At 42.1% G+C, this 23,747-nt stretch overlaps 1 protein-coding gene across 3 annotated transcripts in view; it reads right to left on the bottom strand.

Annotated features, from left to right (window-relative positions):
* SMOC1 (SPARC related modular calcium binding 1) overlaps positions 1–20,098 on the bottom strand; it is a 447,006-nt gene extending 426,908 nt beyond the window's left edge. For 2 of the 3 annotated variants that reach the window (XM_033950922.1, XM_033950923.1), the window contains exon 1: positions 696–944. In XM_033950922.1, coding sequence (XP_033806813.1) covers positions 696–794 — 99 coding nt within the window. In that variant the 5' untranslated portion in view covers positions 795–944. Of the gene's footprint in view, positions 1–695; positions 945–20,019 lie in introns of those variants that run through there. The other variant, XM_033950924.1, reaches the window with a different exon arrangement.
* Between the last annotated feature and the right edge of the window lie 3,649 nt (positions 20,099–23,747).

The following is a 23,747-nucleotide window of genomic DNA, read 5'->3' as shown; positions in this document are numbered from 1 at the left end:
ATCTCCATGTTAATATGCAATTTGACTGTTGAAGCTAAGCTGATAAGATCAGAGGAGCTAATTTAAAAAAGAAAAAATGATGAGAAGTATTGTTTCCTCAGTATTGGGGGTGATCAAGCATGGCTGCACCCACAGAGCTGACACCAGCCAATAAGATTCCACTTCTTTATAAAAACAAGAAAATTATTAATGCAATGTCTGTAGAAACATCAGCAGTTTAAAGACCAGGAGTTTGCACATACAGTAAATTGGAGTCGATAATATTGTTGCAAATGAATGAGCAAAGGTGGAAAAGAAGCCGCTGAAAGGAAATACCTTTGAGACCAAGAGGAAACTATAGAAAGATCATAAAAGACTCGTCCAGGCACCAAAGAAAAGCAAAGCCGGCAAATGGTACTGAAAACAGCTATTTTGCCTGAAACACCTGCCAATCTCAAAATTGCATTTAAAAATTCATAAACCCAAAATGAAGAAGTAGTAAACAAATCAGTGAAACCTAATGCCAAATAAATTCAATCGTTTTGGAGCAAGGTGTATTAAAGGGGAATCCCACGGTTTATTTTTCTTTACCCACGGGGGAAAAAATCTCCGAGGAGGTCTAGCCTAGGAAGTTTCGCAGAAAAGGAAGTTAATTTAGGAACAGCATCTGGCTTTAAGTGTGAATAAGAAGTTGTAGGAAAAGGTCTTCCACTTACTCGAGGTCCGGTTGCCCTTTGGTTCTGCGCCTCTGGAAGATGCACCAGCGCAAGCAAAAAGTGACAAGTCACGAATAGGGAGAAATGCCAGTGAAACATTGTCACCCTCTGCCCGACGTGTGGGACAGAGCCAGGGGTCTTCTGTCAGCGGCTCACGCGTGTCTGCTGGCCAAAGCCAATTTGGACCTGCAGTAGCCCGAGGAGGAGCGCCGCTGTCTCTCCTGCTGCCCGCAGCAGCTGCGCCCCGTCCCTTCCAGCACCAGCAGGTTAAATGTCTCGACATCCACTGGAATCTCATTATAAACCTGCCTGGGGAAAGGGGAGGGCTAGGTTGGGGGGGGGGAGAGACAAACTCTGCACTAACTATCCCTGTTCTTGAGATTGAGCCGGAGCAGCAGATGGAGTGAGTGCATGACTGCCACCTGCTGGGTGTTTTAGGACTCGGACTTAGTGAAGTAGGCTCAGTCTTAAAGTCAGTTTATCTCCTGCTTTGCCGGGAAGTTTTCTTTAAAGTGAGTCTGTGTATGTGACATTGTATTTTATTTGCCTGGTCCTCTTTATAAGCCACCAAGGTTCTTTTTTTCACGTTTTCTGCCTTTGGCTTCCCTTATAACCCTTTACCCATTACCCCTCCCCTCCCCTCCCCCCCAATTACACTATAGCAATCCCAATGATGCTGGAGTCCTGGAAATCTGTATGTTACTGATGGTTAAACACATCTCCATGTTAATATGCAGTTTGACTGTTGAAGCCAAGCTGATAAGATTAGAGGAGCTAATTTAAAAAAGAAAAAATGATGGGAAGTATTGTTTCCTCAACATTGGGAGTAATCAATAATGGCTGCACCCACAGAACTGACAATAAGATTCCACTTCTTTATAAAAACAAGAAAATTATTAATGCAATGTCTGTAGAAACATCAGCAGTTTAAAGACCAGGAGTTTGCACATACAGTAAATTGGAGTCGATAATATTGTTGCAAATGAATGAGCAAAGGTGGAAAAGAAGCCGCTGAAAGGAAATACCTTTGAGACCAAGAGGAAACTATAGAAAGATCAAAAAGGACTCATCCAGGCACTAAAGAAAAGCAAAGCCGGCAAATGGTACTGAAAACAGCTATTTTGCCTGAAACACCTGCCAATCTCAAAATTGCATTTAAAAATTCATAAACCCAAAATGAAGAAGTAGTAAACAAATCAGTGAAACCTAATGCCAAATAAATTCAATCGTTTTGGAGCAATGTGTATTAAAGGGGAATCCCCCGGTTTATTTTTCTTTACCCAGGGGGAAAAAAATCTCCGAGGAGGTCTAGCCTAGAAGTTTCGCAGAAAAGGAAGTTAATTTAGGAACAGCATCTGGCTTTAAGTGTGAATGAGAAGTCGTAGGAAGAGGTCTTTCACTTACTCGAGGTCCGGTTACCCTTTGGTTCTGCGCCTCCGGAAGATGCACCAGCGCAAGCAAAAAGTGACAAGTCACGAATAGGGAGAAGTGCCGGTGAAACATTGTCACCCTCCGCCCGACGTGTGGGACAGAGCCAGGGGTCTCCTGTCAGCGGCTCGCACGTGTCTACTGGCCAAAGCCAATTCGGACCTGTAGTAGCCCGAGGAGGAGTGCCGCTGTCTCTCCTGCTGCCCGCAGCAGCTGCGCCCTGTCCCTTCCAGCACCAGCAGGTTAAATGTCTCGACATCCACTGAAATCTCATTATAAACCCGCCTGGGGAAATGGGAGGGCTAGGTTGGGGGGGGGGGGAAGAGACAAACTCTGCACTAACTATCCCTGTTCTTGAGATTGAGCTGGAGCAGCAGATGGAGTTGGTGCATGACTGCCACCTGCTGGGTGTTTTAGGACTCGGACTTAATGAAGTAGGTTCAGTCTTAAAGTCAGTTTATCTCCTGCTTTGCGGGGAAGTTTTCTTTCAATGAGTATGTGGCATTGTATTCTATTTGCCTGGTCCTCTTTATAAGCCACCAAGGTTCTTTTTTTCATGTTTTCTGCCTTTGGCTTCCCTTATAGCCCTATTTCATTACCCCTCCCTTCCCCCATTACAATTCCTCCTTTAAGGTTATGAGTGTAAAGCCTTATAAGCTAAATAAATCGAAATATGGATCATCCCTCCCTTTTAGATTTTGCATTATTTTACATCACTTTCAAAATGTATCAATCACGGTTTCCTCCCTCAGTCGACCCCTCTCGCCATTGCAACTTAAAATCAGGACTCAGCCTATTCACGACCCAGACATAAAAATAAACGGCGGGTATCTTCACGATTGGATTAGCCCAAGAGGATATTTGCTTTTAAAGAAAAAGGCTCACTTTCACTCACAAGCATCTGCCATTTGCAATCATTAGGAGCTCTGCAGCACCACCGGAAATAAGACAAATTATTTCACCTGAGCATAGAGGTCTATGTGCAAATGTTCTGTGGGCACTCGGGTTCCCCTTCCTCATTGAAATGGAGAGCAAGGAGATCAATGACCCATAAATTTCCTTTTTCCAGAGTCCTTTCCTGGCAACCCAAAAGAACTGGTCAATAGTGCATCTATCACAGCAGCTTCCCGATAATCCATGTTCATGCTTTTTAATCTGACACAGATTATTGCTTGGGCCTGAACGTCTATAAATAAAGGAAGTGAAGTCATGTCATCCTTCCATGCGTTTTCTTGGATAACAGGTAGCCTGCACTGGTGAACATACTGTATTTCATAAAACGTGCTCACATTGAAGCTAGCAGATAACTCCACTATTGCTACTCAAAGGGCATTTGGGGGTAATTTACAATTGTCCACGTTAAGCATATTTTACATACAGAAAAGGACATTTTGAAAATCGCCTGATGATAAACCCCACGACTTTTACACCAGTGGTCCCAACCCTGTCCTGGAGGACCACCAGGCCAGTCAGGCTTTCAGGATAGCCCTAATAAATATGCATGAGAGAGATCTGCATATAATGGAGGTGCCAGGCATGCAAATCTGCACCATGCATATTCATTAGGGCTACCCTGAAAACCCTACTGGCCTGGTGGTCCTCCAGGACAGGGTTGGGAACCACTGTTTTACACAATCTGCATAAAGGCATTCCAAGGGGTGGAGATATGGAGACAGTTCTACAAAATGGGCACTATCATTTCCTCATATACCTATTTTTAAATGTTTAAAATACTAGTATGTACACACTATATGCCAAATTTCCACCTAAGACAGGGGTGTCAAAGTCCCTTCTCGAGGGCTGCAATCCAGTCGGGTTTTCAGGATTTCCTCAAAATGAATATGCATGAGATCTATTAGCATACAATGAAAGCAGCGCATGCAAATAGATCTCATGTATATTCATTGGGGAAATCCTGAAAACCCGACTGGATTGCAGCCCTCAAGGAGGGACTTTGACACCCCTGACCTAAGAGCTTTTCTGTAAGTACAGGCACAATGTAGTTTGCCGGGGGGGGCGGGGGGAAGGCAAATGAATGGAACTTGGGTAGGCATGGGTGGGATTTGCATTTATACACATACAGTACCTTATACCAGAGGTGCTGAAAAGTTCTCATCCCAATGAAGAAGAGAATGACATGGATATGGTTCAATCAATGATCTGAAGCCATGTCAAAACATAGGATTTGTTTCTGCAAATTGCCACTTCAGCTACAGTGGCAAAATAACACTCAGAATTTAGGAAGTTGGTTGGTTGGGCTGAGAACTTTTCAGCACCCCCTCGTACTTCAGGAAGCAGGTGAAAGCCTGGCCCTTCACCCAAGCCTTTCATAGGGTGATTAACTATATACTCATTCTGCACCTGGACTAGCTTGCTACACACACAATATCTAAATCAGTTCCTTATATCATGATATTATTTTATAAGGTACATACATTGCTAGATGGAATACCCCTGACATCCCAATGGCTCCAGTGGCATAGTAAGGAGGGTGGAGGTGGCCCTCCCTGAGCACCATCTTGGTGGGAGCACTGGCATCTCTCCTCTTCTCCACCCTCCCACTCCTTCCTCCCACTCCCTCCTCCTCCTCCCCCCGCTGCACGCGTGTCTTCAATTCACCCCCACCATACTTCCAGCTTTTCACTGGTATGATCAGCAGCTCCAACCTGCTCCATGTGCTAGTCTTGGCGCTCCCTTTAATATTACCTCTGGGTCCCGCAACCAGGAAGTGATGTCAGAAGGAGAGCCGGCGCGGGCAGCAAGTTAGAAAAGCTGCTCACACCAGGAGAGCTAAACAGGTACGGGGAGGGTAAGGGGAGTGCGCGCTGCAGGGGGGGGCAGAGAAGAAGATGAGGGGTGCCACTGCCCCAAGTGCCCCCCACCCTTGCTCTGCCACTGTATGGTCCTATGCTGTTATGCACCAATTTTTATAGAATAACACCTAGCACATATGCGCATAAATGCCCATTTGTGACATTCACATAAGTGCACCTATTCTAGAAATTTGTGTGCACAACTGGGTCAGATTCTGTATAAGACGTTGAAAAATCTGCACACACACAAAAAAGGCCATGTTTAGCACTATTCTATAAGCTGCACTTACATTTAGCCACTGTTTATAGAATATGCATAACTTCGGCTCCCTGACTAAAATTTAAGCGCAACCATTTACACCAGTGGTCTCAAACCCGCAGCCCTCCAGGTACTATTTTGAGGCCCTCAGTATGTCTATCATAATCACAAAAGTAAAATAAAACAGTTTCTTGATCATATGTCTCTCTAGCTATAAATTACAATATTATTATTAAGACTTAGCAAAAGGAAAGATTTATAAAATAAAAAGAGTTTTACCTCATGCAAAATTGTCATTTCTTTAATAAGACATTAACTATTTTTTTCTGAGGCCCTCCAAGTACCTACAAATCCACAATGTGGCCCTGCAAAGGGTTTGAGTTTGAGACCACTGATTTACACCAAATAAAACCTGGTGTAAATGCCCCCACTTACATTTTGCACAGACCAAACATTCTATAACAGTGCCTACTTTTCTTAGCATCTACCCCAGAGCAATTAGTGAACATAAGTGTTGCCATACAGGGATAAAGTGAAGGTCCATTGAGCCCAGTATCCTGTTTTCAACAGAGGCCAATCCAGGTCACAAGTATCTGGCAAGATCCCAAAAGAGTAAAACATATTTTATACTTCTTATCCTAGAAATAAGCATTGAATTTTCTCAAGTGCATCTTAATAATGGCTTCTAGACTTTTGTTTTAGGAAATTATCCAAAACTTTTTAATCCCTGCTAAGCCTAATTGAGTGTGTAAAATGCTGTTCTACAAATTTATGAGGGCAGTCTTCAGACACTGTTCCCATTGCTACAAAGTCCACAAGAATTGTGCATTAGTCTTCAATGTGAAAGTGTGTGAGTGCACTGACTTTGAAAATTATCAAAGAACAAAATTAACTCAGCCTCTCTAAGCTGAGCAGGTGTCCTCCAACTGCATTGCTATCAGTAGGGGGTGGTGTGTTTTCAAACGCTAAGGACAGGCAGGTTGCCTGACCCTCACTATTTAAAATGTGGTAGTGAAACAGCACCACCTACTGGCAAGACTGTAGGTAGCAGTCTCCTGCTCAACTTAGAGGGAAGAGTGCCCCCAGGTGCTCACAACTGTTTTGTCTGTGGGTATTTTTTCAAGGAAAAACAACATGCATACTTTCAGAAATACAAAACTATATGTTTTGCTGCAATCCATGCCATAACCCCACCCTGGGTATGAGCTATTTTACTGCAATTCTCAAAGAGCTGAGGAACCAGACATTACACATTCATTTGCATATTCAGCCAGGAGTGGATGAGCATTTCTTCAACCATTGTTGGCTTTAAGCCCCAATATTCAATGTGAAGCAATATCCAGGCACCTACATTTAATATCTGAGTATGAGTGGATGGATGGCACTTATCTGGCTAAGACCAATATTCAACCCTTCACTGGATAGGTGAAGCCAGACAAAGATGGGATTGTGTTTTAAGTGGTCCGATTTGTACTGTTATGTTATGTTATGTTATGTTATATAAGGAACTTCGTTGCATAAATGCTGACTCTTCCTCAACTCCACCTCCAGACCAACCACAACTTATCTCCTCTAATTAAATTTGCTATTCAGTAGCACTAACCAGTTAAGTGCCACTAAATATCCCCAGATATTCCTGTGCAGGCTATTTAACCAGACAGAAACAGTTAAGTGCCACTAAGGGCTAGATTCACTAAGGGCACGGATCCGATCCAATCCGTGAGCGATCCGATCCGTGTCCAGGGGGCTAATTCACGAATCACCCTCATGCAAATGAAGGCAATCAGAATCATGCCCCCAACCGACCGTCCAGATCGCTCTAAAGCGATCCCGACGCATGCGTAGACCATCTGTAGATGGTCAGCGCATGCGCTGGCCCTCCGTGCCCAGCAGAGCAGGAAACCTACATTTTTTTTCTTTGCAAACCCGTGGTTTTAACCCAGTTTAAGCCCGCGGGTTAAAACCACAGGTTTGCACTGCAGGAAAGGGCAGGAGAGTTGGGGCGGCAGGAGAGATTTGGGGCGAGAGCAGGAGATCGGGGCTGAGAGCAGATCAGGTGATAGGGGCGGAGAAACAGGGCAGAGAGCAGGGCGGCAGAAGGCAGGGCAGTCGGAAAGGACCTGAGCGGCTGGTCCTCAGCAGTCGCTTGTTTTTGATCAGTCAGCCCAGTCGGTGTCCCTCATTTTTTTTAGTGAATCGCTGCCTGCCTGCATTTGAATGCTGTTTCCCCTCATTTGCATGCGCAGATCGGAGTATTATCGGGACAGAATCGGGTCGGAGGGAAATCAGGTCACAAAGGGGTCGCTAAGTGGTCGGAAGTTAATCGGTGGGCTTAGTGAATCTAGCCCTAAATATCCCTAGATAGCCCTGTGCATGCTATTTAACCAGGCAGAAACCTCTTTTTCCTGTTTAAATTTCTTTGAATATTGACCCCTTGTGTTTGTGGAAATGACTTTGAAAACTGCCCTTGCCACATCTCAAGTTTCAAGTTTATTGTATATTTGATATCTCGCCTATCATTATGTCTAAGTGGTTTACAGTAGTTTAAAAACAAAGTTAAAAATAGAGGGAGTAAAAATGAAAACAATGCATCAGACTGAAATGTATAATCCTGAGAGCATATTGACTACAGACAAAAAAAAGGGGGGGGAGGGGAAATACAATATTCAAATTTTTTAAAAATGGGGTAAAAGTAATGTACTGCATAGTGCTGCATATATATTGTGTACACTATAAAAATAATAATAATAATTCTGCCCGTTAAACAGGGCTAGAACTTTTAGTTGCTGTTCCAGAATAAAAGATTTCTGATCTTTTACTCACCACCCAGTTTCTGAAACAAGGGATTAAGCCTTTCTTCCTAACAGGGTGGGAGGATGCAACCCATGGAGGGAAAATCTAGGCTAGTCTAAATACCCAGCCTAAGGGGAGGTCCTATCTTTGGTTCCATATCCCCAGCTAATATACCAAGCATCCAGAGGTTCAAAGTTTTCGATCCTGGGTTCCTGGCCAATTTATTTCCATCAATGCAACAGGACAAAATATAATTATTTACTGCCTTTTTCATGAAGAGGTTCACCCAAAGTGGTTTACAACACATTGAATAGTAATCAGGTTCTCTTAAGTATTTTCCCTGTCTTTCCCTGCAGATTCACAATCTAACTGTGGTACCTGGGGCAATGGAGGGATTAAGTGACTTGCCCAGAGTCACAAGGAGCAGGCTGGGATCAAACTCACAACCTCAGGGTGCTGAGGCAGCAGCTCTGACCACTAGGCGCCTTCCAGACTGCATCATCTATTTATTTACTGAAAAGAAAGTCTGGTACAATCTCTGATCCTGAAGGACATTGAGTAAGTACCAGCCTAAGAGCAAAAAAAGCTTCCGGACTGTTTCAAGGTTGTACAAGTAGGAGAAACTGACTATTTAGATTTAGATATATGGTTTATTTAAAAGCTTGCTATACCGCCTGGGCTAAAATGTAGATCTAAGAGGCTCACAATCTAAAATCAGAAATTCAGTATGAAAAGAGCTACAATAACAACAGGATAGAACACATTCATTCTAGGTAGTTCATAGCAATGAAACATAGAAGCAAGGAGATGGAGAGAGGGAAGAAGGGGCAGAGGAGAAAGTGGCAGAATGATGGATCAAGCGAAAACAAGCCTGATGGAGTAATAATTGGATTTGTATACAGAATTGAAAAGCCATGTTTTCAAGGCAGTCTAAAGTTTTTAAATAACAATTCATAGAGGAAAGGAGTTCCAGAGGTAGGAAGCGGCAAGGTAGAAGGTGATAGTGTGTAGCAGACTTGAGTTGTGGTGATTTTGGATTTGGGAGAGCTAGGCAATGGTCATTGATAGAACAGAAGAGTCTGGCAGGGAAGTAGTGAGGACTGATAGTCAGGAAGGTCTATCCTGTGTGCTTTAAATGTAAGATTCAGTAACTTGAATAGTATATGTTGTTCGATAGGGAGCCAGTGATAGCATTGAAGTAATGGAGAGACATGGTCAAATCTACGGGCATGGCATAGTAACCTGATGAAAAATATATATATAATAGCAAGTGGAATATTAATAAGACACACCACCAAAAAATATTCCAATAAATGCTCACTACTATGGAGAAATACAGACTAGAGATAAGGATATGTAGTTATATGGAGAAAAGACCTCAGTTTCCTCTTAGAGAGGTCTCTATGTCTGCCGTCCACAACTTAAAGCAGCATAGTTACATAGACTTCCCCTGATGCAGCAAGTAGCGAAACAGGGCCTGTCAGGAGTCTTAATGAATGAAGATTAATGTGATAATCCTATGTTATCTAACTGGATTCTTGTCTCACCTGGAGAACTGTGACTTTAAGAGATAAGTCTATTAGTTTTTTTGACTCTAACTATTAGTCTTTTTGTTAGTATTATGTAGTGGAGTTTTTTTGACCAGGGATGTTTTCTCCTATGCTGCTTTAAGTTGTGGACGGCAGACATAGAGACCTCTCTAAGAGGAAACTGAGGTCTTTTCTCCATATAACTACATATCCTTATCTCTAGTCTGTATTTCTCCATAGTAGTGAGCATTTATTGGAATATTTTTTGGTGGTGTGTCATAGTAACCTGATGGCCATATTATGGATCTCCAAACATGAGGAGTCAAGGTATGAAATATTATAATAGTTTAACTTGGAAATTAACAGAGAAAGAATGAGAGAATGAAAGGTGCATAGTTGTCAGAGAACATAGAAGCTTGTCTTAAATAAACTAGAGATCTTGGGTGTAACAGTAAGTTGAGGTTCAAGGATAATTCCTAGGTAGCAAAATGAACTAACTGGTGTGATGGAATTTCCAAAATGATTCAGTGTAATATTGGGGGCAGAAAGACTCTGTTTTCTGCTTATTTAGTACTAGTTTATTGTCAGCCAACCAATTAGCGACTAAGTCAAGACAGTCTTGGAGGAAACCAATGTTAGAGTTATAAGGATAAGTAGGGAAAAGTAAAGGTATGTCAGCCACAAAGAAGTGAAATGAGATACCTGTGGACTGAATAAGAGTGACTAGACGGCTAATAAATAAGTTAAAGAGGAGAGGTGGCAGAACCGAACCCTCAGAACCCCACAGATCAAAAGATGGGGAGGGGCAGCAGAGGATGGAGTGATCACTTTATAGGAGCGATTGGAGAGAAAGGAAGAGAACCAAGCAGGTTCGGAACCAGCTAGACCTAGTGAGGAAAGATGAGTAAGTAGTAATGAGTGGTCCAGCAAGTCAAAGGCAGCAAAAAGATCCAATGAAACAGTCAAAATAATAGTCTCCCAATAGAGGTGGTAGAGAGAAAGACTATCTGGCTTCAAGACAGCATGGGACAAGCACTTGGGATCTCTTAGGGAGAGGAGAAGATAGTTGATGCTGTGGATGGGCAGAGTTGATAGATCATTTGGTCTTTATCTGTCAATATGTTTCTACCTTTCTTTCTTAATGTTGTTTGTCCAGATGAGACTAGATTTCACTGAGCAGGGCTGTAATTACTGCTTCAGTACTAAAGTGTATCCTGAAACCAGATTGTTTGGGATGAAAAGTGAGGTGTGTTTTGGGGTTTGTTTGTTTTTTTTTATAAAGGAGGACACCTGAGTGTAGACTATCTTTTCCAAAACCTTTGAAAGAATGTTTAGGTTCAATACTGGTCTATAGTAGGCTGGCACTTGAGGATTAAAGGACAGTTTCTTTAATATTGGGTGGACAATTGCACATTTCCACTGTGTTGGCATCTGTCCAGATGAAAAGCTATTATTAAGAATTATCAGAATCATTGGTAACAGTCTTAGCTCGGGAACTGATAGCCAATTGAAAGGAAAAGGGTCTAATGGACAGTATGTTTGATACATATTGGACATGATTTTTGAAAAGGACTGCAAGGTCTACAATTGAAAGGATGACTTTGTAGATAGACTGAGCACAGGAGATATTTTTTGTAGTTGAAGTGAACAGGATGAAAATTGGTCCAAAATAACTGCATGATCAGTTGGAACAGAGAATACCATATTGGATAGACAGTCAACTATATCAACGAGTATAGAATGTCAGGAGCAACTCTGGGTAAGAGCGAACAAGAAAGGGACCTGGGTGTACTGATAGATAGGACCCTGAAGCCGTCGGCACAATGCGCGGCAGCGGCAAAGAAAGCGAACAGAATGTTAGGAATGATAAAGAAAGGAATCATGAGCAGATCGGAGAAAGTCATAATGCCGCTTTATAGAGCAATGGTCAGACCACACTTGGAATACTGTGTCCAACATTGGTCTCCCAAACTAAAGAGGGATATAAAACTGCTGGAGAGGGTGCAGAGACGAGCAACGAAGCTAATAAGAGGTATGGAGAACTTGGAATATGAGGAACGACTCAAGAAACTAGGACTGTTCTCCCTTGAGAAGAGGAGGCTGCGAGGGGGACATGATAGAGACGTTCAAAATACTGAAAGACATCGATAAAATAGAGCAGAAAAACAAATTATTTACACTGTCCAACGTGACACGGACAAGAGGACATGGTTTAAAGCTAAGGGGGGACAAGTCCAGGACAAATGTCAGGAGGTTCTGCTTTACGCAGCGAGTGGTGAACGCCTGGAATGCTCTTCCACAGGAGGTTATTAAGGAATCCACTGTGCTAGGATTCAAAGGCAAATTAGATGCACATCTCCTTATGAGAGGCATAGAGGGATATGGGTGGTAAAACTACATCAGGTGTATACCTGACTGGGCCTCCGCGTGTGCGGATCGCCGGACTCGATGGACCATGGGTCTGATCCGGAGATGGCAGTTCTTATGTTCTTATGTTCTTAACTAGATCCTGTACTTTACTAAATAAATATTGAGAGTTTCCACCATTTTCTCTGTCAGCGCTCCATCTCTTTGGAATAATATTCCGGCCCACTTACAGAAAGAATCAACTCTTCACCATTTTAAGATGAAATTAAAAACATTTCTTTTTCTTGATGCTTTCGAGTCCTAAATGTCCTTTTCAGGGCTACATAGTTTTATTCTACCTTTTAACACCCCTCCTTTCGTCTTTTCCCTATATGTTCTTTCTTTTTACTTGTTAATTGTAGTTCTACACTGTTTCCCTTTTTGTTTCTGTTTGTTTTAAAATTGTTTTTAATAACTATTATTGTTTTAAATTATGTATTGTTATCTCATATATGTTTTTAAGACCGTGTACACCGCCTAGAAGGCTGATTGGGCGGTGTATGAAATTTTAAATAAACTTGATGGACTAGACTCGGTATCAAGATTTTTAATGTTATTTGAGATGGAACTCACATTGTGATAAATGGAAAAAAGTTCCCTAGATAAGTTGAGGGGATTCGGCGAAATACAAAATCTTTGCCTTTTGGAGGTAAAAACGATCATTTTTAAGTTTATGTTTGTAAGTTAGTACAATTGATTCTGTTTTAGTTCTCTTCCATGTATATTCAGCTTTATGTAGTTGCCTTTTAAGGAATTGTAAATTACCATTGAATCAGGGTTTTTTTTTCTTTTATAATCTACCTTTTCCAAAGCAGAGCTTAAGGTAATATACACAATCATAAAAACAAATGAAACACAATAAAAAAATAGACCAAAAATTATGTAGTTCAAATAGATCTACATAGACTAATAAATCAAGGAAGCTTATTTCTTCCCTTAGGACCAACTCAATTAAGTATAAATATTCAATGTTTTACATCCTTCTACAATAACAGATGCTGACACAACATGTGTTTGAAAACTCTAAAGTTCTTTGTTTCTGTAGTGTTATTAGTAGTTTGTTCCATTGGAGGAGTTGCCGTACAGTGAGAGGTTAGAGAAACTGGGCCTCTTCTCCCTTGAAAAAAGGAGACTGAGAGGGGACATGATCGAAATGTTCAAGATAATGAAGGGAATAGACTTAGTAGATAAAGACAGGTTGCTCACCCTCTCCAAGGTGGAGAGAACGAGAGGGCACTCTCTAAAGTTAAAAGGGGATAGATTCCATACAAACATAAGGAAGTTCTTCTTCACCCAGAGAATGGTAGAAAACTGGAACGCTCTTCCGGAGGCTGTTATAGGGGAAAACACCCTCCAGGGATTCAAGATAAAGTTAGATAAGTTCTTGCTGAACCAGAACATACCATGGGAGCGGACTGCTGGACACAATGGACCACTGGACTGACCCAGCAGTGGCAATTCTTATGTTCTTATGTTTAAACCCAGCAATAGAAAATGCCCCCTTTCTTGTTCATTCCAGTTGTGTCCTCTTAAATGGAGGTACCTCCAACATGCAGGTATCCTTTGAGCGAAGAGTCCTCCAAGGCACAAACCAATGTAGTGCCTCTGAAAGGTAAAATTACAAGTCCTGATTCAGACTTTGATGAACCAAAAACCTAAATTTAATCCTATCCATTACAGGCAACCAACATAATTTCTTCAAGTAAAGTGACGCATGGTCATACTTTGATAGACCATACAATTCCTGAATTGTAGAATTTTGAACCACCTGTAATGCCAGAATATGCATTCCTGGCAGTCCTATAAACCCAAGACTACATTAGTCAAGACCACTCAACACTAGATAACATAGTACATTTTGAAAATCCTTCTGGAGAATCAGTGGGCGCAACTTGTAATTTAAAAAAAAAAGAACTAAGTACTACCGATTGTTTCTGAGGTCTCAAAGATAATTCAACATAATACAAACCCTAGACTTTTTACCTTAGGAGAGACTGGAATCAATATGTCAGACAATTTAATCTTTTTGACATGGAGATGCGTTTCGGCGTCCCAGTTAAAGTTTGATCAGATTCGTTACACCCTGAGGCAGCAGACTCGTGAAAACGCTGGCCACCGTCGGTGTACCGATCAACAGAAGTTAAGTTGAAAGCCTTTTCTTCTATCACTCAGTACAGACAGCCCTGCTTAAGGTTTTTACACTTTGGGAGTGCAATGGAGGTTTTTTGCCAGTGAGGTTACCACCCAACCACCTTTAAGCTACCATTGTGGAGGTGGGAGGGCTTTAGTCTGAGGCTTTTTCCTCCATTTTTTATGACACAACCTATTTGAACCTAATCAGCTCTGTTCATGTTTTATATGACACCTTTTGGACTTTTCTTGTGAAAGTGTATTTTGAATAGACAATTTAATCTGGACATAAATGAGGTTTGAAGACATTTAGAGTCAATATTTTTCATACTTGATATATCCCTAAATGTAGCCTGCAACCAGGTAACTATTTTAGGGATGGCTATCGTCAATGGCAGAAAATAATTGGATATCATATTTCTAACACCTTACAAAACGGTGATAGATACAAGTTAAATAGTATCCTAGAAAAAGTCAATCCCTTAGGTACCCCGGTATAGACTTCCCTCAAAGAAGAGAACTATCACCACTGCCTGCTGGGGAGCTGAAGGAGTAAAGGGAAACTGAAAAGCCACCTCTTCAAAGATGACTCAAATGTACTAAATGATCTCTGCCAAAAACAAAGATCTTCTCTTACTTTTACTAACCTTCCTTAAATGTTCTTACCTTGAATGTTTTTCTTTCCTTTTAACAATTGTAGTTCTTCCCCGCCTACCCTTCATGTTCCGGTATGTCTGGTCAGTTTGAAATTATGTCTATGTATCTTAGCATTGTACGGTTTTTACTTTTGTATTTCGCCTAGAAACCTTTGGATAGGTGATTATATCAAATTTTAATAAAACTTGAAAACTTATTAAATCCAACCTGAGTTTCAAATTTTATTAGGATTTTATATACCGCCTATCAAGGTTATCTAAGCGGTTTTACAGTCAAGCTTTTTCCCTATCTGTCCCGGTGGGCTCACAATCTATCTAACGTACCTGGGGCTATGGAGGATTAAGTGACTTGCCCAAGGTCACAAGGAGAAGCATGGGGGTTTGAACCCACAACCCCAGGGTGCTGAGGCTGTAGCTTCAACCACTGTGCCACACACTCCTCCTGAGAAGGAGAATTCAGGGGCTAAGGAGAGTTACAAGATGATCAACCTAAATAAAGCCTCCTATACTAGAGATTGCTCTGAGGAGAGTCAGTTTTACTTTAAGAACTGTAACTAAGAACAAAGAATAGAAGAGACCGCGAGAGACTATGGGGCTCATTTTCAAAAAAAGAAAAATCATCCAAAAGGTGGCAAAAAGGGGCAGATAGATGTTTTTCTCACCAAATCCTTCCAATTCGCTATTTTCCAAACCCATTTTCTAGATGGATTTCTATGGTGGTTGTCTGCAGTGCATCTAAATCTGAAGGGGCATTTTAAAGGCATGGTTTGGGTGGGACGAGGGCAGGATTATGATTTGGATGTTTTTCTGCAGTAAATGAACATTTTAGGAAACAACCAGGGCACAATTTGAACATTTGCTGTTAGACCTGTTTTAACAACAAATATTGCCAAAAAAATGCCCAGACTGACCAGAAGACCCTGGAGGGATGAAGGCATGAAGCCCCCCACATTCCCCCAGTGATCATTGAACCCCTCCTCCCCCCCCACACACAAAAAAAAAAATGTGAATGAAACAGTACATACTTGCCTGTATGATAGCTTCAGATGTTATGGCTAGTCCTAGAACAGCAGCAAACCAGCTCCTGGAGTATCCTATTGGGCAGTGCAGTCAACCATAGAGATGGAGGCTCAGTACTGATTAGCACTTAACCAGCATAAAAGTCAGTCCTGTCTTTATGCGGTGCCCCCTAGCTGGTTAAATGTTGAATAATGTCAGCTATGTTTTAACTGGTTCCGCATACCTGAAAATTCAGTGCGAAAAGCCTGGACATACATAGCATTCAAGTTTCAAGTTTATTATTATTTTATATTCCACAAATCAAATCAAATCTAAGTGGCTTACAATACCAATAGTATAAAAAGCAAATAAAAATAAAATAGCCAAATAAAACATGACAGACGAAAAGGAAAAGAACTCCAATTTGTGATAGAAAAGGAGGGGGAGGGGTTAGGTTTATGTGCTCCTACTGGCGAGTTCTAGAGCACTTATAGAAGAAGGATTTAAAATACTTAAGAATAAGCATCAGTGAATAAGAATGTTTTAAGTTCTTTTTTAAAAGTATTAAGTGAAGTTTGTAATCTAAGATTACTTGAAAGCAAATTCCATAATTCCAGGCCGTGAGCAGAAAAAAAAAATGGAATTGTGACTAGAATCCAAAAATATCTCTCTAAATGAAGGCACTATCAAATGATTTTATGCATTATACATTGAATTTTCGGCTATAATGCTGGTGGCAGTCAACAAAACACTGAACACTGCCAGCTGAATCTTGGCCCTAACAAGTATTAGCAAGTTAAAAAGCAGTCTAGAATATAGCATTTCATAAAACACATCCAAGTAGGAAGATATTTACTAGTGCTATTAAAAATTATTTTCTTCTTTGAGGGTAAATGGGATCAAGGGAGAGAGGTGCATTTGAACTCATTTTCGAATGATCCAAGTTGAAATGTTTCCTTCCCTTCAGAGAAAGCTTCAAATGCAATCTGAGACTGAGATACATCTGAGGCACAGCTGAACTTAAAATATGAGAAGTCTAAAGCTGCTTTATGTAAAGCTGAAACCCTTTAGTCAACCCCTCACCCCCAAAGTATCAACAAATATGCAGTCAATTACTGTAATTGTTGTTATTTCTGGTATACAGGAAAGCCTGTGCTGGACACAGAAAAACAAGGATAGTAACACTTTTGTGTGAGGCTGGTTGTTTTTTTTGTCTCCGCAGATGTTAAGTTGACTTGTTGCATCTGTCTGGTCACCAGAACAGGACTGCTCTGCCTGCAGGTGCTACACAAGGAGGGGGCAGAAGGCCTCAGAAGCCTGGTTTCAAACTGTGATCAAAACTTACTTCTTTTCTAATTCCCCCTCCACAGTAACTCCTTAGTCCTTCTCTGACCTACTCAACAAAATAAAGAAAAATTCACACAGGTAGGAAAAAAATTCTTGGCTACATTATTTGATTGTTCAAGATGATGGTCCTGTTATCGTTCAGTGCTCTACAGACTAGATTTTAATTAGAGCTATTGAGAAGTCTGAATTGACACAATTAGGGTCAACATTAATGATTACTGCATGTGCTCCTTTGAACAGTAAGGCCTTTTCACATAAGAGCAAAGGAGAGGTAGGGGAACTATAGCTAATGAACTAGGAGAAGCGGGGAGAGGCAGAACAAGTTGAATCAAAACCAAGGGAAAGAAAGAGAGACAAAATGCCTCAAAGGCTTTCACTATAAAAAAAATTTTTTTTAAATGCCCAATTTAATAATGACAGAACTGCATGAAAAACATAATTACATGGCAAATGAAGACAAATTGGACCAGATAGTCAAGTCCATGCACTGCTAAGGATGTAACCCAGCTTCCAGCCATAGAGACAATGCACATATGATACTGCTGCTCTTCCAAGAAAACTTTTGATGACTTGCTTTAATTCTCTACGTACCTTAGTGGATAGGTGAGCACACAGTTTCCCTAGCCCTATAGGGGAGTGTGTGGTGCAGTGGTTAAAGCTGCAGCCTCGGCACCCTGAGGTTGTGGGTTCAAACTCATGCTGCTCCTTGTGACCCTGGGCAAGTCACTTAACCTCCCCATTGCCCCAGGTACATTAGATAGATTGTGAGCTCGCCAGGACAGACAGGGAAAACTGCTTGAGTACCTGAATAAATGCATGTAAACCATTCTGAGCTCCCTTGAGAGAACGGTATGTAAAATTGAATAAATAAATATAACCCGATATTCAGCAATCAGCATTTAGCTGACCCCTGCCAGCATTATTCCTGGAAATTCAATTCTGGGCCATGTCTGGATGCCAGCATTGAATTTCCAGGTATAGGGAGCCAGTAACAGCATGGTCATTTAAATGCAATATTCAGCGCTTAACTGGCTGTAGTGAGCCACATAGAAATAGGACTGCCTTTTATGCAGTTACCATGGCCAGTTAAGCGCTGAATATTGACACTTAACCAGCCAAGTGTTGACTCTGCCCTTGGAATGCCCCCAAAGTAGCTAGTTTCACACTGGGCACTAACTGGACATTCAATTTTCTATACCATTCTCCCAAGTATTTGAACATCTGAATCATATCTCCCCTGTCCCTCCTTTCCTTTAGGGCAGTGCTCTTCAGCCGCCGGTCCACGGTGCGATTAATGCGGCGGCGTCTTCGGTCCGGCTCCCTCTTCCTCTGTGCTGCAGTGCACAAAGACACAGGCAGCGGCTTCTACGCGCTTCCCGCGCCTGAACCGGAAGCCTTCTCTCTGATATTGGAAAGTCAGAGAGAAGGCTTCCGAACCAGGTGAGGATGTGCAAGGAGCCGCTGCCCGTGTCTTTGTGCACTGCAGCACTGAGGAAGAGGGAGCCGGCCCGAAGACAACACCAGGGGTGGTATAAAATGGCCAGGCGGGAGCAGGCCAAAAGTTAAGGCACAGCATGGAGGGGGTGGGGGGAAACAACAAAGGTAGGGGGAATGATTTTAGTTTTGAATTTAGTGATTGCTTTACATCTGCTGTCTGTTCAGGAAGAAATGTATTTGTTTCTTTTCCTCTGGGGTTGTACTGCATGCAGCGTCTTGCATCTTAGGGTTTGTTTGTATACATTAGTACTTTTAGTTTTTGCATGGGGTATTTGCATAGGGTTATCTGTGTTCTGGTAGGAATGGATATTGAGAAGCATATGAAAAATGAATGGAAAAAATGGTGTTACAATTGGGGGCAGGGTCTGGGGCGGAGATTGGGTGGAGATGGGCAGGATCTGGCCCACAACTTAGCCCAGTGTTCATCAACTGCCAGACTGATCTTAAAAAGATCCACAAAATAATTATTTTATTTCCGACGGTCCATAGGTGTCAAAAGGTTGAAGAACACTGCTTTAGGGTATACATGTTCAGGGCTTCCAGTTTCTCCTCATATGTCTTTTGGTGCAAGCCTCCTACCATTTTTTGTCACCTTTCTCAGAACCGATACCAGATACGGTCTCCAAAATTGAACACAATACTCCAAGTGGGACCTCACCAATGACCTATACCAGGGGTAGGGCACTCCGGTCCTCGAGAGCCATATTCCAGTCAGGTTTTCAAGATTTCCCCAATGAATATGCATTGAAAGCAGTGCATGCAAATAGATCTCATGCATATTGTGGCCCACTGTAACTCCAAAACCAATGTTTAATGTTACACTCAGTGGATAGCCCACAAAATAACACCCCGACGTATGGCCCGGCCTGGAGCCACCCTGCAGGACCGGATTCCAGAAAGGAACCCAAAAGAAAAAGAAAACCAGAAAGTCAAAAGTCAGCACAGTTACTTTTCAATATCCAAAATAATATCAGCTTTTATTTCTTTTTATCCTCCAGGTAAGTAGACTTTCAGAAAATGGATGCCCAACTTATCAGACTGTTCTTTATGCAAAAACCACACCAAAAAAATAGCAAACCACAACCAGCAAACATAACAGTCCCAAATAAAGTCATTAACTTGCTCAGTAAAGTTTCTTTTCAGTTGTGGCAGAGGGTTTGATTGTTCCCCTCCCAGTCCTAGGGTTGTCTGCTCCCAAGCAGGCGGTTTCAAAAACCCAAATCAAGAATAGTTCATAGCATACATTCTGCACAAGTGCCTTAAAAGTCCTCACAAGCCTCTGGCCAGTTCCATTCACTGCCAGGTCAGGAGAGTGCTAGGTTTTGCCAAAACAAAGTCCTTAAATAGACTTTCAAAAATTCCCACCCAGGATGTATGCAAAACCTCTCCCAAAAATACAATCACTCCTTAGCTTGTATCCAAAAAAAATAGTCTCTCAAACAGTTCATAAGCACAAACAACACTCACTGTTTGTAGGTGGAAGTCAAGTTCACCTGCATAGGCTCAACAATCCCAGGAGCAAACTCTGTCAGGCTTTCTTCCAATTCCATGTCCTGTTCTTCTGGAACTTTAATTCCTCAGCCTGGCCAGCCTCTATCACCTCCATAGGAATTGGCTTGTTGCACCTGCTTGGCTCCCTGGGTTCTCTAGGGAGAAAGGGCTTAAAGCTTCTCCCTAGCTGGCCTCCTCCCCTGTTCTCTGCACCAGGTTTAAATATCTTGGGGCGACGCCCTGCAGTGTCAGCCCTGGCAGTGTTCCAAGGGCCTCTTGAGCTCCCCCGGTGGCAATGTAATTATCAAGCTCAGAAACTACCTGTCCCTTCCCAATTCCTCCCCGGGATTTCTTTTCTCCTCCATTTTCTTTTGTCCTAACTGGGACCTGGGCAGGGAGTATACCTGGCTGGTCACATACCCCCTTCCTTAAACCTTGCTTATCCCTATAAGCCTGTGGAATAACTGAATTCTCAGGGATACGTGACAGAACATCCACGTTAGTATTCAGACTTCCTGGGCGATGAACTACAGAGAATCTGAAAGTTTGCAAGGTTAAATACCACCGGGTAAGGCGAGTGTTGTTGTTCCGCATGGTCCCTAACCATTTAAGAGCTGCGTGGTCAGTAACTAACGTAAAATGTTTTTCTCCTAAATAATACTCCAGTGTCTGCATGGCCCACTTGGCTGCTAAGCACTCTAGTTCCACCACAGCATAATTTTTCTCGTTGGGATGTAACTTGCGGCTCAAATACAGGACAGGGTGCTCAGTGCCCTGACTTTCTTGGCTGAGTACAGCTCCTAACCCACACCCAGATGCGTCAGTCTGTAGGACGAGTGGCTTCCTAACATCAATAGCAGCCAACACCGGCTGCCTGCACAGACTGTCCTTTAAGTCTATAAATGCTTTAACCCCATCCTCCTCCCAGTGTAACACATCCGGAACTTCTTTCTTTAACAAATTTGTCAGGGGAGTGGCCCTAGTGGCAAAGCCGGGTATAAATCTCCTATAATACCCCAATAGGCCCAAAAACCCCCGCAATTGTTTTTTTGTGCCCGTGTGGGCAAGGGGCGCCACTGCCCCGGGTGCTGCTCATCCCTGCTATGCCACTGAGTAGATAGGTGATGGGACAAAAGCGCATGAGACTTTGGCGCGTCGACATTGCAGCGCAGACAATTCGGTGCAAGACCCCAGCGCGCCGCCTAAAAAGTTACTTTTAAGAACTCCAACTGGGGGTGTGGGGGGAAACCACTCCCCCCACTTTACTTCATTCTCTTTGCGCTGCCATTTGGGGGGGTGTGGGGGGTGCAAACCCCCACATTATAGAGAAAACTTAACTTTTTCCTAAAAAATCAGGAAAAAGTTAAGTTTGCTCTATAATGGAGGGTTCCAACCACTCCAACCCCCCCCCCCCCATGGCAGCGCGAAGAATATGAAGTAAACTGGGGGGATTCCCCCCACACCCTGTGTCGGAGGTCTTTAAAAGTAACTTTTTAGGTGGTGTGCTGGGGTCTTGCGCCGAATTGTCGGTGCTGCAGTGTCGGCGCACCGAAGTCCCATGCACGAATGACTATGAACCGAGTAGATATAGCTTTAAATAGCTGTTGTGTCTTATTGCCTTGAGTGTTGATGTGAAGGGTAAGATATGCTTTGCTTGCTTCATGAATCATGGTCGTATAAGCGACATAATTAGGCTATCTACATTTTCCAACTTAACAGGCAGAAAACACTAAATCATATCATTAGATTGGAGTTTTAGTGGATCACTGAGGTCTTGTTGCAAGGTGTTGAACAGTATTGCAGACTTTATCCTATCTCAGGAAACATTGAATGCGTGAATGTTTGGAATGCCATTGGTCGATGACTACACCAGAGTGTACTTGTTTAGCTATTAGAGAAGTATGTTAAATTTCTGCTATTTTCCACAATAAAGTGCAGATATTGAAGGTTCATTCAAGAAAACACTACTTGAATTTTGCATAACCTGTGAAAACATAAAAGTTATAGCTATAATACCATGAAATTTGCTCCATTAAGCAAAAATAATAGCAAATTATAAGAAAAACTGAGCTTTATATAATCATTGGCTTTGAAAACCCCCAGGATGGGCTTTAAAAAAATTTTTAAATTATTTTCTGATCAAGCACAATCAAATTCATGGGGAAAAACTTCAATTTGCACAGTTTTTCCAACTTTAAAGACTCCTTTTACTAAGGTGCGCTAGCAGTTTTAGCACACGCTAGATGCTAGCGCCTCCATAGAGCTTACGTTAGTATTTTTCGTTTAGCGTGTGGTTTGCACACGCTAATCTTCAGCATGCGCTAAAAATACTAGCGCACCTTATTAAAGGGAGCCCTAAGCTTTTCTGGACAACCCTAATGGAATGTTATTGATATAAGCTCTTAGCACATTGAGATGTTTTGAAGACTGCTTTTCAAAGGACTAAAATATTCCAGAGCAGATATCTCCTTCATAAAATGGGTCTGAAGTAACCAACCATTTTGCCATGTTAGAGTGCAGCCCACAGAGATAACTGCAATTTTATTAAACCAGATAAAAGAAATTAGCCCGAGTCCAACATATGGAGACCATATTGTAGAATGAAATGAAAAGTCAAAGGGTGACATCAAAGTCTTCAGGGATCAAGCTACAAAGTAGAAAGCAGATATAAACCCATGTCAGCATAAGTCTGTGGAGTCCCTCTTAACACATCACATCAAAATAAAATGACATGAAATGCAAATTTAGATTGATTGCTCACAATATCAAAACTGAATAGAAGAATGTCAAAGCAATTTTTAAAAGACTAGCAGTCATTATACAGATAAGTGACCTATCCCATCAATTTTCAGCATACATTGTGGCTGAAATTTCTTACAGACCACCCCAGTACTACTTGAATGGTACCAGGTGAGGATGCACCATGGCCTGGTACAGCGGCATGATAACCTTCTCCGATCTGTTTGTGATCCCCTTCTTTATCATTCCTTGTATTCTGTTTGCCCTTTTCGCCGCCGGATATTGCGTGGACAGCTTCATCAACTTATCGATCAGAACTCCAAAGTTTTTTTCCTGGAAGGTCTCTCCAAGTACCGCCCCGGACATCCTGTATTTGTGCATGAGATTTTTGTTACCGATATGCATCACTTTACACTTATCCACGTTGAACCTCATCTGCCATGTCGATGCCCATTCCTTGAGCCTGATTATGTCACGTTGCAGATCTTCGCAATCCCTCTGCACTCTCTCCCGCTGCAAAGCGAAACCCCACTACCAGCAGCGTGAGAGATGTCCATTCTCTCCTGCTGCCACAGAACACCCCCCCAACAGCGGAAGAGATATCCATTCTGCTGCTACACAACACCCCCCAACCACCTGCAGCGGGAGATATGCCCATTCTCTCACGCTGCATCACAACACCCCCTTGCTTCTGATCCCCTATCCCTATACCTTTAATTAGATGGCTGACCAGAGGGATGCTTGTTGAAATGACAATTATTGGGACTAATTAAGTTGTTAATCAATTAAGGACTCCTTTTACGAAGCTACGTTAAGCTTTTTTATCGCCAGCCATGGCAGTATTAGCTCAGACGTTCAATCTTAAGTCCTTTCAATATTGGATTATTGTAATGTTATTTATCTGGGATCGTATAACATAACTACTAGCCGACTAAAAATCATACAAAATACAGCTATTCGTTTGA

This window comes from Geotrypetes seraphini, chromosome 7 (assembly GCF_902459505.1).
Source record: "Geotrypetes seraphini chromosome 7, aGeoSer1.1, whole genome shotgun sequence".
In the NCBI taxonomy this organism is placed as follows: Eukaryota; Metazoa; Chordata; class Amphibia; order Gymnophiona; family Dermophiidae; genus Geotrypetes; species Geotrypetes seraphini.
This window is presented reverse-complemented; position numbering and strand designations above follow the sequence as displayed.